The 17,603-nt window shown below is 51.0% G+C and overlaps 1 protein-coding gene across 1 annotated transcript; it reads right to left on the bottom strand.

Annotated features, from left to right (window-relative positions):
- Positions 1 to 2,737: 2,737 nt before the first annotated feature.
- Positions 2,738 to 12,148, bottom strand: LOC107973353 (pepsin A-5). Its single transcript, XM_024347184.3, has 9 exons — positions 11,990 to 12,148; positions 11,345 to 11,507; positions 8,976 to 9,093; positions 7,988 to 8,106; positions 7,113 to 7,312; positions 5,644 to 5,760; positions 4,368 to 4,512; positions 4,167 to 4,265; positions 2,738 to 3,050 (listed from the first exon to the last, which is right to left on the bottom strand). The coding sequence occupies exons 1-9, from the start codon at positions 12,043 to 12,045 to the stop codon at positions 2,901 to 2,903; spliced, it is 1,167 nt and encodes a 388-aa protein (XP_024202952.3). The 5' UTR covers positions 12,046 to 12,148; the 3' UTR covers positions 2,738 to 2,900.
- Between the last annotated feature and the right edge of the window lie 5,455 nt (positions 12,149 to 17,603).

Below are 17,603 nucleotides of genomic sequence, written 5' to 3'. Positions count from 1 at the left end.
ATTGTGACTGGGTTCAGGAATCCCAGGGTGGGAATGGAAGAGGTGCTGGGAGAGAGAGGCTGAGCTGCAGCTGCTGGTGTTGAGATGGGGGAGGAAGGAAGGCTGGGATCAGGTGCAGGAGAACAGATAGGATCCAGGAAGACCTGCCTGTATCCCCGGAGCCTAGCACACTGCCTAGCTTCAAAGTAGGTACATGGGAAATATCAGAAAAACAAATCCAGCAAAGAAGCCAGGACAGGGTGAAATTCCTTCCCAGAAACTTGAGAAATCCACCTGCTTATCCCATGACACAATATGACCAGGATGGAATGTTGGTGGGGGTGGGGTGGGAGCTGACCCACCTGTTGTTATTCACATGGCCTTTGTCAAACCATATCCCCACTCTCATACTCTCATCCTATCTGAGATGTTTCCTTTCAAAAAGTCTTCTCTAATCACTCATTCAGCAAATATTTATTGACCTCCTAGTATGTGCCAAGCCCGGCTCTTGCTGCTTGGGCTTCAAACCTAATTAAAACCATCACCATCCCTGTCCTTGTGAATCTTAAACACTGAAATGCATGGTTATAGGTAGTGCCAAGTACCATGAGGGAAAATGTAGGCCCAGGCTGTCTGAGAGAGTGGTGAGGGAGGGCTGATCACTTTTACAGGGAAGTGACATTTTTTTTTTTTTTTGAGACGGAGTTTTGCTCTTGTTGCCCAGGCTGGAGTCCAGTGGTGCAATCTCGGCTCACTGCAACATCCACCTCCTGGGTTAAAGCGATTCTCCTGCCTCAGCCTCCTGAATAGCTGGGACTACAGGTGCCCACCACCACACCCAGCTAATTTTTTGTATTTTTTTAGTGGATATGGGGTTTCACCATGTTGGCCAGGCTGGTCTCAAATTCCTGACCTCAGTTAATCTGCCCACCTCGGCCTCCCAAAGTGCTGGGATTATAGGCATGAGCCACCAAGCCTGGCTGAGAAGTGACATTTAAGCCACGTCTGCAGATGCTAGGTGTTAGCAAGTCAAGAAAGAGGGAAAAGCAACCCTGGCAAAGGGAACAGCATGTGCAAAGTCTGGAGGTGGGAAAACACTTGGGCTATTGTGGCCGTGGGAGGCCAGGGTGGAGGGAGCTTGGGGTAACGGGATCAGAGTGAAGCAGGGAAGGTTTGGAAGGAAAGGAGCACACAGGACGTGGGACTATGCCAAAGATTTGCTGTTTTATTCCAACGGCAATGGCAAGAAGGCATTAAGAGTTTAAAGCAAGGAAGGGATGAGATGAAATTTATGTTTCCTAAAGTTTATTCAGCTATGGAAAATGGGCTTGGGAGGGTGAGAGTGACCCTGGGGAGACTGGGTGTTGGAGCTCACCCCCGCCCTTCCTAGAGCCCAGCTCCAGCCTCTGGGCTTGTGTCTTCAGCAGAAAGCCTGGGTCGGCTGTCACCAGAAGCAGGAGCGATGGGAATTTTCCCAGCATGCATGCCGGGGAGCCCAGGGCTGTAATAGACTTACTAGCAAGAGAGAGTCTGAGATGAAGCTCAGCTGAGTTAAAATGAAACAGATCACTTTGCAGCAGGGCTTGTCAGAGCCTTTGATTGGGAACTGTAGCTGGTGAACCCTGGGGAAGGGCCTAGAATGTAGCATGTTCTATACTTATTCTGAAACTGTGTTTTCCATTGAACATTTTGCTACCAAGCCCAGTCTGAGAAACTGCTCCATTTCCTCTTTGCCTTTCTAGGGCATATATGCTAATGAACATGCTGAATTCTCTGTCTCACAATCTCTGCTCAGGGAAGTGGAAGACCTTTCTCTTTGGTTACAGATGGGGAAAGAGATGGGTTCAGTGTTTTCTGCCTAGGACCTTGGGGAGATTAACTGTTAGTCTTGGTCTTGGTAGCCAGTGAATCACAAGGGCATCCTGGAAGACTGTGGGGTGTCAGCTTCTTCCACTTCTCCTGTCCATGTCTTGCAGACAACACTGCCCTGTCCTATCTACTTAGGGACATCACCATTAGTGTCCGCCTTTCCTGACTCTCCTGATTGCTTTCCTTTCCTCATGAGCTCTTTTTTTTTTTTTTTTTTTTTTTGAGATGGAGTCTTGCTCTGTCGCCCAGGCTGGAGTGCAATGGTGCGATCTCAGCTCACTGCAACCTCCGCCTTCCAGGTTCAAGCGATTCTCTTGGCTCAGCCTCCGGAGTAGCTGGGATTATAGGTGCGCATCACCACACCCAGCTCATTTTTGTAAATTTATTAGACAGGGTTTCACCATGTTGGCCAGGCTTGTCTCAAACTCCTGACCTCAGGTGACCTGTCCACCTCAGCCTCCCAAAGTGCTGGGATTACAGGCGTGAGCCACTGTGCCCAGCCTTCTCATGATCTCTTATTGGCTTTGGGAGAAGTAGGAGGTTGACTCCCTCAACTAAGAGCTTCAGTGACCTATTTTTTTCTTTCTGAGCTGGAGTCTCTCTGTGTCGCCCAGGCTGGAGTACAATGGCACGATCTCAGCTCTGTGTCCCTTCTATGAGAAGACAATTAGCCCAGTATTTTGGCCCCCAGGTCTTTTTATGATGCTTCCAGCACAACCCCCTGAAGCCTCTCTGTCTTCCTGGCTCCATCATGAAGTGTTGGCTGCTGGGGTCACTATGTTGGGTGCCATCCAAGTGGATGTGGTCATTTTCATCCCTGCCCTGGCGTTCTAACCCCAGTAATGTGAAGGAAAAAGACCAGCAAAGAGAAGCAGCTCCACAAAACCTGTTTCAGTGGGTTATGTTTTTATTCTACGTTATTGGTAGGACAGGGAACAGGGCCAAGACCTCCACATTCCCCTGGGAAGAACAGTCAGGAGAATTAGATACATCTAAAGTGGGCACAGGACGGAGGCCAGATCTTCCTGGGAGGTGGCTGAAGAGACTTAGGCTTAAGCCACGGGGGCCAGGCCGACCTGGTTGTTTGCCCTGTCGAAGACGGTAAAGTACTGGCGGATGAAGACATCACCCAGGATCCAAAGCTCTCCAGATTCGGTGGGGACGTTCATGCCCTGGAAGCCACTGATGCAGCTCCCCTCGCTCTGGAGAAAAGGAGAATAAAAGTGGAGCTGGGACACCGATTCAGCAGTGATAGGCGCTGGGTGATAAACATCCAGGGAGCCCTGGTCCAGCTGTAAGGCACGTGCAAGGAGAAGCTTCCTGGCCCAATGTCCAGGGACTCGGCTGTTCTTGGCCTGGAGTCGGCCTGTAGAAGCCATCCACTGAACGACTGGTTTCTACGCATTACTGGACATTATCTGGTGTTTCTGGCAGGCACACGAACCCTGACATCAGCATTGGTGCTAAGGGGCTTAGAGAGAATTCAGCTGCTAGGAAGGAGTTTGAAAACCCTGCCGCCATAGCCTTTTCTCATTATTATTCTGATCCGGTCAGAGGCAAACCGGATGAGCTATTAGCCCTCTTGCCTCACTAAGTCACTGGGCTGCGACCTTGTCTGCACATCACCTGGGGAGCTTTGAACCCCCGTAGCCCCATCGCATTGCTCAGGCCTTGCCCTCTCCTAATGTAATCAGAATCCGTGGGGGAGCCCAGGCATCAGTGCTTCTTGTTGAGTAACATGAGTCCACTGGCAAAATTAGTTTTCCACCTGACGTTATAATAACAGAAGGGAAAGAGTTTTCTTGTGGCTCGTATAGCTAAAGATTTGCTACCTGGTAGAGATGGTAGAAGTGTCAGAAGCCCCAGTCTACGGTAATTAGGATTTCCATTTGCCCAACCCTTGGTAGGTCTGATGTGATCAGTCTCACTTGGTTGACCTAACCGCACTCTGAGGGTGAGGAAAGCTGCCATCTCTACTTTTGGATGAGAAAACTGAGGGTCAGATGAGTTGTAATTTGTTCAGAATCAATGGGCTAGTAATTCAGACCCAGGACTTGGACCCAGGGGTCCAAATAGAATCCTCTTTTCACTCCATTAACTTTTGCTTCACTTGTTCCCTTAGGGGGCTGTATCCGAGTTCTTATTCCTCCATTTGTTTTTAATATATTCTTTTTCTCTGGAGGCTGTCTAGGGCAGATGTTTGTCTGCCTCTGCCTCTTGGCTTCAGCTCGTGGAAGTGCACTTTCCCTCTGCAGAGGGCGACTCTGTGTCCACATTCTGTGTGAACCTCTCTAGTGGTTGGTCCAGAGCCTCCTCACCTGCAGGATGTAGGCACTGGGTGGCACGGGGTACTGGACTCCATTGATGGTGAAGACGATGTCGGGCAGGCTGCTGATGGCTGAGCAGCTGACCACCATCTGGAAAGAGTGAGAGTGAGAAAAGTTAGAAGGGTTTCTGTCCCTTCTGCCTGGCACACCCACTGCTTGAGTGTAGAACAGGGCAGTCGGGGCTGGACTCACGTCGCCGTCTGAGTTCTCGCTGGCTCCGATGTCGCTCTGGATGTTGGCAATGGGGCTGGTTGGGCCGGTCAGCAGAGAGGTGCCGGTGTCAACAATGGCCTGGCAGCCCTCAGCGCAGGCGATGGCCTCTCCGTTCATGGTGATGCTGAGGGTAAGAAGCAAGTTAAGGTCCCTGAGCCCTCAGGGGTACTTCTCTCCAAGGAGGAACCAGGAGGTGAGCCCAGACATTTCTTCCCCACCCATCCATTGGCCAATGCGTGAAATTTCTGTTCCTCTCGTTCACGCACTCATTCATCCCACATTCATTTACCCTACAAATATTTCCCAAGTGCCTACTCTCTGCCAGGCATGGGAAATGCCAAGTGAAACAAGACAGCCTCACAGTTCCAGGCTGCAGGGAGCTCCCGGCCTAGCTGGCAAGATAAGTTATGTTGGCAGAAGGGCAAGATGATAAGCCAGGCATGAGGCAGGGAACAAAAACAGGGTCCAGGGTGAGAGGTGGTGGAGGGGAGCAGCCAGGGGAACAGACACTCAGGAATGCCAGGCAGGTGAAGAGAGAAGGAGGACATCATCAGGGGATGGTATGCAGAGAGGGACAGAGACCAGAGGGCTGGGGCAGGTGTTGGAGGAACTGGTGAAATTCTAGCATGGCTGGGCAGACATGAGGTGATCCATGTGTCCTGGTTTGCCTGGGCTGGTCCCAGTTTTAGTACTGAAAGTCTCTGTCCTGGGAAATTGTTCATTCTTGGGAAAACCCACACCACTGAGCACCCTAGCAGGCTAGCTGGGGAAGAACAGCGTGGAAATGAAGCTGCAAGGGAGACAGGGGAGGCCCTGAAGGGGAGGGTGGAATGAAGTGACTTCACACAATTTCTTAGCCATTTTGCCCCACTTCTAGACGGAAAGTGACATGTTTCCTCGAGTGGGAGGAGCATGTGCTGGTTCACCGGCCCCTTAAATTGTGAGATGCGTGGACAGGTGGGTCCCCCAGCTCTCCCCAGGGATGCTGGTGGATGGTCCTGCCTCCGTGACTAGGAGGACAGTGGCTATCTCACCCTTGCAGAGTCTCAGCTTCCCAGACAGCTCTTCCCTCCTCCTGCAGGGAGGTGTCTTTCTAGGGGTCTCTGGCTTGGCCAACTTCCACCTTCCCCCTGGAGTGTGTTCCCCTGTGCCAGCTGTTCCTGGGGGGATTCTGCAAAGCTGATTGGCTATGAATCCATGAGGAAATGGGATCTGGGACCCAGGCCTGGATGCTGCCCGTCCATGGCAGTCTCACCTGTCCACGGTGATCTGCCAGTAACCCTCGACAGTAACAGGCACCCAGTTCAGACTTCCAGTGTAGTAAGAAGAGTCAATGCCACCAAAGATCACCACGCTGCCACTCTTGTCATCGCTGTGGAAAGTGAGGGGAGAAGACATGAATTTTTTTGTTCGTCCATTTGTGTGACCATCTGCTGTTGCCTCCTCAGGGCTACCCTTGATTGGGCACTTTCTAGGGCTGTCCTGGGGTGTGACTAATGTGGTTTCTTTTCCTCTTAGGCCAGTGCCCATGCAGTGGGCACTGTCACTGTTATTTCCACTTACCATGAGGACACTGAGCCTGAGGGAGGTGAGGCCACCTGCCCAAGGTCATACAGCGGGGGAGTGGTGGAACTACGTTTGGAAGAACACAGGCCTTGTAGGTTGAGTGTGTGGTTTCCATGGTGGTACCCACTCTGGTTGCCATGGGGACCCCAGGGAAGTGAATGCATGACGGTGTCGGCTCTTAAGGACTTGATGGTGGAGGTCACTGGTTCTTAGCTGGGAGCAGTTTTGCCCCCAGGGGAATGTCTGAAGACATTTTGGATTGTCATGATTGGGTGGGGGTAGGGGATGCTGCCGGCATCTCATGGGTAGAGGCTGGGGATGCTGCCAAACATCCTACAATGCACGCGACAGTCCCTGGCGTCAAGGACTTATGGTGGTCTGAAATGTTAATCGTGCCCAGATTGAGAAACTGGGATCTGGCTGGGGAGATACAATGGCCCCACATGAAATATTTAAGTGCTCATAAAGGCAGATGATGTTTCAGAGCCACCTTGAACATTAACTGGCCAAGAGGAATACATGACAAAGAGCCTTCCTGTTGTAAATTGCAGGAGTCCTTGTTATTGCAATATTCATGTTCTAAATCTCTGCAGTTTCAGGTTAGATGAGGAAGCAAATGTAGACAGCAAGAAGAAATTAGTCATCCAGGGCCGGGCACGGTGGCTCACGCCTGTAATCCCAGCACTTTGGGAGGCCGAGGCAGTCAGGTGATCGAGACCATCCTGGCTATCACCATGAAACCCAGTCTTGAATTCCTGACTTCAGGTGATCCTGCTGCCTCAGACTCCCAAAGTGCTGGGATTACAGGCATGAGCCACCACACCTGGCCAAGTGTATTCACTTTAAATGGCATCTTTGCGGGCCAAGGATGAGGGAAGTGGCACTGAGGGGGAAATGGCTGATGACATTTGAGTTGTGCACATCAAGGGAAAAAAGACGCTGGTAAAATAAGATGGAGTGCACATGGCCCATCAGAGACAGACTTGGCACTATTACTCTCCAAAGACACACTTCTCCAGCCTCAGACATTGACTTTCCAAATCCCTTGCTTCCCAAGACCCTCTCCATCCCAGCCAGCCTTGGACAGCTCCTGCTGGGCAGGAACACTGTGACCTCTGGAGGGGGAGGTGGGAGGAGGCCCCTCTCCACTCAACTTACGCGCTGAGGTAGACAGAGAAGAGGTCCTGAGAAACCAGGCCCTGGTTCCAGATGTTGTCAAAGACGGGTGTGGCCCCGGAGGAGGAAATGCTGGGGTAGGCCAGCCCCAGGATGCCATCGAAGGGAGCATAATACAGGAAGGAGCCAGGTTCGGTCTCGCTCAGGCCGAAGATCTGATTGGTGTCAGAGATGCCTCCAACCTGGGTGGGGAAACCGAGATGATGTTCACCATCGGGTCATGTTCACTGAGCTCTGGGTGCCAGCCTCAGGCCCAGAGCCACCCTGGTTCATCTCATGCAGGACTTGGCTTCCAGGGTATCAGCCCGGAAGGAGGGCGGAGGGACTGTCAGCTGGAATGCTGGTTCCTCTGCTGGAGGTAACCATGGCAGCTGATCTCCAGATGGCCACAGTCTATGACTCAGGGTGAGATTTTGCTGGAGGACAGATGGTCACTGTGTGTTTGTGTTTCTGATGAACAAACGCAAAGCAGACCCCAGACCCCAGGCCTTTGACCCCTGCCATGCCCCGAAAGTAGCAGGGAGGGCTTGTGGAGATTTCGTGACTTGGGGTGCTGCATGTCGGGAGAAGAAGGAAGAGGAGGAGGTGCTAGTAGAGAAGTGAGACTTTACTGACTCTCCCCACACTCCATAACATTCTGCTTGGGTGGAGCTGAGGCTGGCTTATGGCTCCTCGCACCCCACCCTTTTACTCACTGCCACCTGAGCTAGCAATGTCTGTGACATCTCTGCTGCCCCTCCCCCACTCTGCACCCCCAATCAGGTTACTTCTGTGATCACCAAGACTCATCTTGCTGGAATAAGCTTATTTTGGGGGTGCCTGATGGGGGGATGCAGCGGCAGCCTGCAGGTGCCCACCTGGACAGTGTCGTATCCGAGGATGCCTGTCATGCTGCCGGTGCCATAGGCGATGGAGACTGTCTCGCTGGTGGACTGGTAGGTGGAAGAATCCTCAGGGTTGAAGCGGTTGTGGTTGGCTGCAAGGACAAGCGGTGATTGTTATTCTCTGAGAGCTGGGTGAAGGTCATGGGCTGGATGTCTTCCTGGGATGGGGTGCCCTGGCCCTGGGACGGGCTCTCGAGGTGAGCAGCAACCTTTCGCCCTAGACCCTTGGAGCCCAAGAGACCCCAGGTTCTGTCCTGTCTCGTTGAACTACTGGGACCATTCACTGATGGCAGTTTCCCCAGCCAACCCCAAGGGCCTCCTGGGGACCTCCCCAGACCAACATTGAGCGGAGCAGGCCCATGGCTGCCCAGTGATGAGCGCTTTCACCCTCTAGCCCCCAGCCAGTGCTCCCGTTATGATGTGGATGATGCCACAGGCACCTCATCTTCATTAAAACTCCGGTGAAAACACTAGAAGAAGAAGGAACCTGCAACACATATTGTTCATGACTTCCAAAGACAAACTCTCTTTCATTAGCGAACCAATGATTCTTTTTTTTTTTTTAAATGAGCTCAGCACTCACCTCTAGCCTGTCCTAGCCAGGCTTTGAAGCCATTTTCTCACACTGGACTCTTTCCTGGTGGGCTATTCTACAGCCCTTTGGCCCTGTCTTGCTTTGGGCCCCCCATACTTCCTCTCCCAGGCAGTGGTTATTGAGGAGAGCTTCTCTCTGCCCTCAGACTGTGTAGTCTTTGACCGCAGGGATCATATCACTCATCCCTTTACCCCCTGGAGCACCTGAGCCCAGTGCTTGGCACGTAGTAGGTGCTCAATAAATGCCTGTTGAGTGGCTCCAGCAGGCTTGAGGTGGGAACTGTTTGAAGCCCGTGGGTGTCCAGGGTTCCCCAGGGTCGGCTGGTGCTGGGGAGTGAGAGTGGGGTAGGGCGGTCTGGGCACTTACTGCAGGCAAGACTGGAGCAGTAGACTGAGGGCACCCACAGGTTGGAGGAGCCGGTGTCAAAGATGACGGTGAAATCCTGGGCAGGAGTTCCGATGCCGATAGTGCCAAAGTACTCCATCTGTCCAGGCGAGGACAGGGCAGTTCACGGAACGGGGTCTCTCTGTCAGGGCCTCCCTAGGGGCTGTCTCTGGGTCATCTCCTCAGTCTGCCTCTCCATCTTTTCCTTCATTCCTCACAGTTCTTGTCTTTCTCTTCCCAGGCACTGTCTTCATCCTTCAAATCCCAGCCCTGGCGTCCCTTCCTCCTTGAAGTCTTCCCTGATTGCTCCCCCCAATTTACTCTCTGCTCTCTGTTAAGCACCACAAGCACCTAACAATCTGCTGTTCCCTCTTTATCCATTGTCTTGTCTGTCACAGTCTTCCCATCCTTACAGCGCATGTTCTCAGAGGATGGCGGTGGAATCTTCTAGCACCAGGCAAGTTACAGCTTAAGTGCTTGTGCCTTAAATTGTTTATCAGAAGCTAAGGAAACCACCTAAAGATGGAAACCTGTCCAGTTTTCTTATTTCTACATCTAGATGTGTATAGCAGGTTGCAAGAAAGGGCATTGACAGTATTTTTATTCTTTTTTTTTTGAGACAAGTCTCACTCTGTTGTCCAGGCGGGAGTGCAGTGGCGCGACCTCGGCTCACTGCAGCCTCCTCCTCCTGGGTTCCAGTGATTCTCTTGCCTCAGCCTCCCAAGTAGCTGAGATTACAGCTGTGTGCCATCACGCCCGGCTAATTTTTGTAGTTTTAGTAGAGACGGGGTTTCATGTTGCCAGGATGGTCTTGAACTCCTGACCTCAAGTGATCCACCCGCCTCAGCCAATCAACCAGTATTTTTCTTCTTAGTGGCAGCATTTTCCCCCTGCCGGCTCTGTTCCCGCCACACTGGTCTGCTTGCTGTTCTTTGGCGATGACCAGTCCCTCCTGCCCTAGGGCCTTTGCACTGGCTATTCCTTGTGCTAGGAAATGTTTATTCTAGATCTTTCCTTGGCTGATCCTTTTATCAAAAATCAATCATTCAGCTCTCTAGTCAAATGTCCCCTCTGCCAACAGGCCTTCCGTGACCACTTTATCTAAATTTGCCCCCTCAATCTTCTTGTTCCCCATAGTCCAATTAATTAATTTGTCATGGTCCTCATCATTATCTGAAATTCTCTTACATGGTTGTTTGTTTGTCATCCCCTTTAGAGTATAAGCTCCAGGAACTTTGATTATTCACCATCATTTTGGCAACTTGCATAGCCTCTGGCACATAGAGAGGTGCCAATATTTGTTAAATATTTGTGAACTAAATAAATGCGCTAACTAAGCCTCTTACCAAGGGCCTGCCAGACGCCATGCTAAGCACTCCAGAAAACATGATCGTGTTAATTCCTGGCAACATCCTCTGACGGTAGATATTAGTGGTTCTGTTTTCCAGACCAAGACACAGGCTCAGAGTATTTAAATGACTTGGCCAAGGTCCTGTGGCTTAGACGCACTAGGACCTATATTTGCACCAGGTCTGCTGGATGGCAGAGGCCAGTCTCTGAACCACGGGCATCACTGCTTTGTGCCCTGTGCCCTGTGCCAGTCACAGAGGGGACATACAATATCTGCAGGAGGGCAGGGTGTTTGCTATCGGGTCTCAAATAACAAAGTCAGGGTGATCTTTCTGAAACTGAGATCTGATCTTGTCACACCCCTGTTTAAGATAAATCAGAGGCAGTTAGGATGGAGCCTCTCTGCATCCACCCCTCGGCTCCTCAGACCGCAGTCTACAGCACCCTTCTTCCCTCCCTCTCGGCTCCCCTTCAAATGCACTGTGCTCCCACCTGATACAGGGTTTGGCACAAGGGATCAGGCTATGTGGAGTTCTGTCTTGTTCTCTTGGAAACTCCTGCTCTTCCTGCGTGGCTCCAGGGAGGCTCCCTGCCCAAGTGGCAGACTCTCGCAGTGTGACACCGTCACTCTGTAGTCCTCCTGTTGCCTGTTCCTTTCATTGCTTTGTGAGACCCCTTGATTACTGTGTTTGTCTCCTAGGCTATGAGTTTGCTCACTGCTGTCTCCTCCTGAGCCCAGCACAGGCCCTGACATAGAACGAGGCGCTCAGAAGAAATTAACATTGCATGAACGAGTGAACGAATGAATAAATGAACAAAAGAGCAACAGCTCTGACTGTGAGCTTTCCTGCCTGCCCTGGGCCACTGACATCTAGGGGGCAGACTCTGGGTCACTGCCTGGAGCCGCAGAGCCCAGGCCCATCCTCCAAGACCCCTGGGACACCCTCTTTCCTGCTGGCCAAGTCCTCAGAGCTGGCCCCACCACTTGCCCGCACACTCACATCCAGGTAGTTCTCCAGGGGCTGTTCATCTACCAGGGTGGGAGCCTCCCACTGGGGGAAGTACTTGCTGGCTGGGTTGAGGTTGTGCTTCTTCAGGAAGTCCTTCAGCAGGCCACGCTCGGACAGGGTGCGCCTCAAGGACTTCTTTCTGATGAGGGGGACCCTGTGGTTTGGAGAAGGAAGAGGAATTAGGCAAGGATTCTGCTCACCGGGTGCTGTGGCAGCCCCAGAAGGGAAGGGAAGCTGGTCTAAGGAAGAAGGAAGGAAAGGAGACGCCCCCACTTCTGCCCAACAATGCAAAGAAGTTAAGTTGACTAGTGGTGGAGCTGGGAGCAAAACCCAGGCTGGACTCTTAACCAGCTGATCTAAGAGAGGAAGATGGAAGGAAGGGAGAAGCTCCCACTTCTGCCCCATAATGCAAAGAAGTTAAGCTGACTAGCGCTGGAGCTGGGAACCACAGTCAGGCTGGGCCCGAGTTTTAACCATGTCTGCAGGGCTGCCTCCCAAAAAGGCAGAGAGAGAGGCGGAAAAGGGGGATGGAGACAGCTGAAGAGAGAGAGAAAAAAAAGGGAAGAAGGAAGACACGGGAGGAAAGAAAGGTGATGTGAGAGGCAGCATCTTCACACCCACGCCACCCGGACTCACTTGTACATGATGCACTCAGAGAGCGCCACCAGACCCAGCAGCAGCAGCCACTTCATGGTTCTTCCCGGGTCCCAACTCGAGGGAGAAGGCAAGACGGGAGGAAGGTGCAGAGCAGCAGCATGAGCTGCCCCTTATATACAAGTTGGGTCCCGCCTTATCAGCCTCTGAAAGTCACCGGTTCCCCTGATCCCAAACAGAAAAGCTCCTGATAAGATTGTGGCTGCCCTGAGCCACATTCTGAGACCTTTCCAGCTGAGGCACTTTCCATTGTAACCTTGCACCATGGGGAGGGGGGAGGGTGCCATGGGGGTGGACCCACAGAGAGAGAGAGGAGCAATGACCTGGAGGCTTTTTTGTTTTCTTTTCCTTTGTTTCCTTTCTTTTCTTTCCTTTCTTTCCTTCTTTCTCTTTCTCTCTTTCCTTCCTTCCTTCCCTCCTTCCTTCCTTTCCTTTCTTTCCTGATGGAGTTTTGCTCTCTCGCGCCGCCAGAGGCTTATTTCTGAAGCATTGACAAGGGCCTACGTTAAAACTTTACAAGCTGAGCATTTCGACAAAGTTGTTTAAAAGTACGTTTAACGCAGCATTGGACAGATGTGAAGGAGCCCCAGGTGGCCTGATTTGTCCCAGAGGGCACGCAGCTGGGGTTCTTAGAGAGCAGCCCCCCGACTCAGTCATAGGTGGTACTGGTTGTGGTCACTGCTTATCCACAGCACATTGAGGGGTCAGTCGTTTGGGACTCAGGACACAATTCCCCACATAAGTGTCATTGTGTGGGGTTGTTGGGCGTCTGACTAGCCTATGGGACTTGCGACTTGCTTTTGGTGCAACTGGGCTGAGTCTGGGAAAGAGATGTGCGCAGTACACGGGGGAGGAGGGAGAGAGCACCGGGAGAATGCTGCCTTCCCTTCCTGGAGGAGGCAAACTTCAGACAGGCCAGGTATGTCTTTGGAATCTGTGTCCCTCCCTTTCTGCACCCCTTCTCTTTCTTTTGCTCCTTTCCCACCCTCTCCACCTTTGAGATCCCACCTGGGTCTGATTTCTCCAGGTGCTCCAGGCTTACAACTGGGTTGAAATCAGCTACGATGGAGCGAAGCAATCTGGGCAAACAATTCATACTCGTGGGTGAGTGACTTAGAAAGAGGATGCTTGGCCGGGCGCCGTGGCTCACGCTTGTAATCCCAGTACTTTGGGAGGGTGAGGCAGGTGAATCACCTGAGGTCAGGAGTTCAAGACCAGCCTGGCTAACATAGTGAAACCCCGTCTCTACTAAAAGTAGAAAAGTTAGCTGGGCATGGTGGTGGGCGCCTGTAATCCCAGCTACTGGGGAGGCTGAGGCAGGAGAATCACTTGAACCTGGGAGGCAGAGGTTGTGAGAGGTGAAGCCCTCTGGGCTTCTGAGTCGGGTGGGGACTTGGAGAACTTTTGTGTTTAGCTAAAGGATTGTAAATTCACCAATCAGCACTCTGTGTCTAGCCAAAGGTTTGTAAACACACCAGTCAGCACTCTGTGTCTAGCTAATGGGGTGGGGACTTGGAGAACTTTTGAGTCTGGCTCAAGGATTGTAAATGCACCAAGCAGCACTGTGTCTAGCTGAAGGCTTGTAAATGCACCAATCAGCATTCTGTGTCTAGCGAATCAGGTGGGGAATTGGAGAACTTTTGTGTGTAGCTAAAGGATTGTAAATGCACCAATCAGTTCTCTGTAAAATGGACCAATCAGCAGGATGTGTGTGGCGCCAAATAAGGGACTAAAAGCAAGCCACTGGAGCCAACAGTGGCAACCTGCTCGGGACATCTTCCAAGCTGTGGAAGCTTTGTTCTTTTGCTCTTCACAATAAATCTTGCTGCTACTCACTCCTTGGGTCTGCACTACTGTTATGAGCTGTAACACTCACCGCGAAGGTCTGCAGTTTCATTCCGGAAGCCAGCGAGATCACGAAGCCACCGGGAGGAATAAACAACTCTGGACGCGCCACCTTTAAGAGCTGTTACACTCACCGCGAAGGTCTGCAGCTTCACTCCTGAAGCCAGCGAGACCACAAACCAACTGGGAGAAACTCCGGACACATCTGAACATCTGAAGGAACAAACTCCAGACACACCATCTTGAAGAACTGTAACACTCACCGTGAGGGTCGGCGGCTTCATTCTTGAAGTCAGCGAGACCAAGAACCCACCGGGAAGGAACCAATTTGGGACACAGTTGCAATGATCCGTGATCGTGCCACTGCACTCCAGCCTGGGCAACAGAGCTAGACTCCATCTTAAACAAACAAACAAACAAAAGAAAAAGAAAAAAGAAAGAGGATGCTTACCAACCCAATGGATTGTGAGATTTTATTCAGTGGACAAAGTAGAGTGAAAACCCTGATGCATAAATTGCTGTGGAGGAGGACAGGAGAGTGGGGAGGTCACCAGGTAGATAGGAAGCCCTGTCGCAGGGTCTTGTTCTGAAATCAGATCCCCTGGGGCATCCTCAGACTGTCCAGCCATGAGAGCCACAGGTTCTATAAAAGCTCCAAGTTGCCCCCAGTGCCTCCAGGTGAGTATCGAGGAGTGGGCAGTGTGGATAAGTTCAGGGACAGTGGTGGTTGGTAGAAAACACATTGACATTACAGACTCCCCTGTAAGTTGACATCTTTGTGCCCCAAATGTGAATCCTGGGCCCATTTTCTTTTGTTTTCTTTTCTTTTTTTTAACTGTGAATCTCACTCCAGTATGACTAGCCCTTGTATTTTCCACGTTCATGTCTTCTGGTGCCTCCTTCTCTTCCTCTTTCTTTCCTCCCTCTCAAGCCTCTCTCTCTTTGTTTTTTGAGACAGGGTCTTATTCTGTCACTCAGGGTAGAGCGTAGTGGGGTGATCATGGCTTACTGCAGCCTCAACCTCCCACGCTCAATCAGTCCTCTGGCCTCAGGCTCTGAGTAGCTGGGATGAAAGGCATGAGCCACTACACCCAGCTAACTTTTGTATTTTCTGTAGAGACAGGGCTTCACTATGTGGCCCAGGCTGGTTTCGAACTCCTGGGCTCAAGCGATCTTCCTGCCTCAGCTTCTCAAAGTGCTGGGATTACAGTGAACCACACTGCACCTGGCCCTCTCTCTCTTTATGGATACATAATATTTTACATATTTTTTTGGGTACATGTGATATTCTGTTACAGGCATAGAAAGAGTAATGATGAAGTCAGGGTATTTGGAGTATCCATCACCTAAGTATGGGTTGATCCTAGCACTCATGTGAAGAACCTGATGGTCCTGAAGATGCTGCCTAAGTTCTGGGGGCACCAGATGGAATCCCCTCACTCAAGGCTGCCACCAGATGGAAGGGAGGGAGCTTGGAGCCCAAGGATGGGCACTGATTTGAGGGGCACAGCTTGTCTGGGGCCCACATGGGAATTTTGAGCAGAGGAGAAGTATATTTGGGAAGCAGAAGGAAGATTCCCCAGGCAGAAACCTGCAAGCCCCATTACACATTCATTCAAATGCCTTATTGTGCACTTGCTGTGTACCGTGCAGGGATGCTCTAGCTGCGGAGGGTACATCCCTGAGCATGGTAGGACTAGGCCATGCCTGTGGCGCATTTGTGGTCAGTTGAAGGGAAAGCTGGTGTGGAAGGGGCTCTTCCTTTCCACCTGGATGGATATTTGGATCACATTGAGGGGAAGCTCTCGGATTGGTGAAGATGATTATGTTTCTCCACATTAGAGATTTTAGCACCCTGAGGGACGCTGGCATGCTTGCTGACACCAATTCAGGGGTATGGCAGAGAGACTGTAGGATGGCCCCCAATTATTCATGCTGCTGGTGTTCACACCCCTGTATAATCCCCTCCCCTTTTGTGTAGGCAGGACTTGCTTCTAACTAACAGGATACAGCCAAGTAGATGGGATGTCAGTTTTGTGATGACATTATACAGGCTTGTAGCTTGTGTCTTGCTAGCACACTCTCTGTATAGACTCTTCCCCTTGCTGACTCTGATAAAGAAAGCTGCTCTATAAAGAGGCCCAAGAGGAAGGAACCAAGGGTGGCCTCCAGCTGACAGCCAGCAAGGAACTCAGGCTTTCAGTGTGACAATCTGCAAGTAACTGAATCCTGCCAGCAAGCGTGTGAGCATGGAAGCAGATCCTTCTCCAGTCAAGCCTCAGATGAGACCACAGACCAGGCTGACATACCTGACTGACAGAGGCCTCAGCTGAACCGAGCCTGGATTCCTGACCCACAGAAACTGTGAGATAGTCAGTCAATGTGAGTTGTTATAAGTCATTCAATGTGTGTTAACTTCTCATCAGCAATAGAAAACAGGACTGGAAACCTCGTTGATAACTCGAAAAGGATCCACCTGATTGCCTCTTGCTCTTCCCTCTTTTGGGACCATTTCAGTGCTCTGCTAGTTGTTTTTCTGCTCAGGTAATGTGAGCGATCTGAAAAGGGGGAAGGTGACATTGTTGGTCAGGTCATCTGCAAATCTCCCACCACACAGCAGTGCTTACATTTGTGTGCCTATTTGTGCTTTTCTGAATGCTTTGAATTATTTTAAAAAAGAATTATTATACTATAACCCCCACTTTTTCGCAAGTGATGTAGCTCAGAGGGGTTAAGTGATCAGTGCAGGTTCACATAACTAAGTAATGACACAGATGGGACCTGAACCTGGGTCTCAGGAGGCTCTGGTCCCTGGCCAGACTATGTGACCATGTACATCCACCTGGTTTCTGTTCATGGGTTAGTGTGTGACAGGAACATTCCATGATGGCTGCAGCCTCCCTCCCAGGTGCACTTGGAGAAGCCATTCCACTCAGCCCCCTTTACTAGAGGAACCCTTGGGATGGAAGAGGGAATCCTGATTCTGCAACCACGTGCTCCCATGAGATCTGATTGTCAGCCAGGGCTGATCCGTGGCTGCCAGCAAGGAAGCCACAACATCTCATTGTACCAGACTGGCCCGGCAGAAAGATTAGACAACAACGTTTGCTTTGCCATTAGCCCTGCCTGGCACTCAGTATGGTAGTGCCTGGCTTTCAGGGGCACTGGTAGCAGTGTCTCCGATGCAGCGCAGCCCCTGCCAATGGCACAGGTGTTCATAAATGTTCCGTGAACCAATCAAATCAAGCAATGGAATGAGATCTAAGGAACCCAATCATGGCAAGGCTGAGATGGAGCACTTAAGCATGATAAGTGTTATCAAGCTGGTGTGATAGGCATTGGGGCAGCTGGTCCCCTAGCAGCTTTCAATCAAGGTCTCACCCCAGGGACATGATCTTCCAACACCAAAGAGAACACTGTGTTTTCCACTCCCCAGTCCCAGACCTGGGCTGCTTCTCCAGAGATGCCTGCAGGTTTTCAAAGTTAAATTGATGATAACTTTTTTGGCTCAAGTATAGAAGTAATACATGATCACTGTAGATTATTTATAGATAATTACAATTTTAAAAATGGCTTATAACCCCACTACCCAGAACTAACCACCACTGGCGTAGTAAATGAATATATTGATTTACTTACAAATATAGGACCACAAGATATGGCACATGTTGTTTTGCAAGCAACCCGCTTTGATGGGCCCAGCTCACTTCTGCTGCGCTACTCTATCTGCAACCTGAACCCGCTTTTAAAA

This window comes from Pan troglodytes, chromosome 9, assembly GCF_028858775.2.
Source record: "Pan troglodytes isolate AG18354 chromosome 9, NHGRI_mPanTro3-v2.0_pri, whole genome shotgun sequence".
Classification (NCBI taxonomy): domain Eukaryota; kingdom Metazoa; phylum Chordata; class Mammalia; order Primates; family Hominidae; genus Pan; species Pan troglodytes.
The sequence above is the reverse complement of the archived record's forward strand: the minus strand, read 5'-3'. Positions and strand labels throughout refer to the sequence as shown.

Coding starts and splice junctions, on each gene's coding strand:
- LOC107973353 (XM_024347184.3), bottom strand. CDS start 12,045: ATGAAGTGGCTGCTGCTGCTGGGTCTGGTGGCGCTCTCTGAGTGCATC. Junction 9,094..11,344: donor CCCTGGAGAACTACCTGGAT/GTGAGTGTGCGG, acceptor TCGCCTGGACAG/ATGGAGTACTTTGGCACTAT. Junction 5,761..7,112: donor TTCTCTGTCTACCTCAGCGC/GTAAGTTGAGTG, acceptor CACTTTCCACAG/CGATGACAAGAGTGGCAGCG.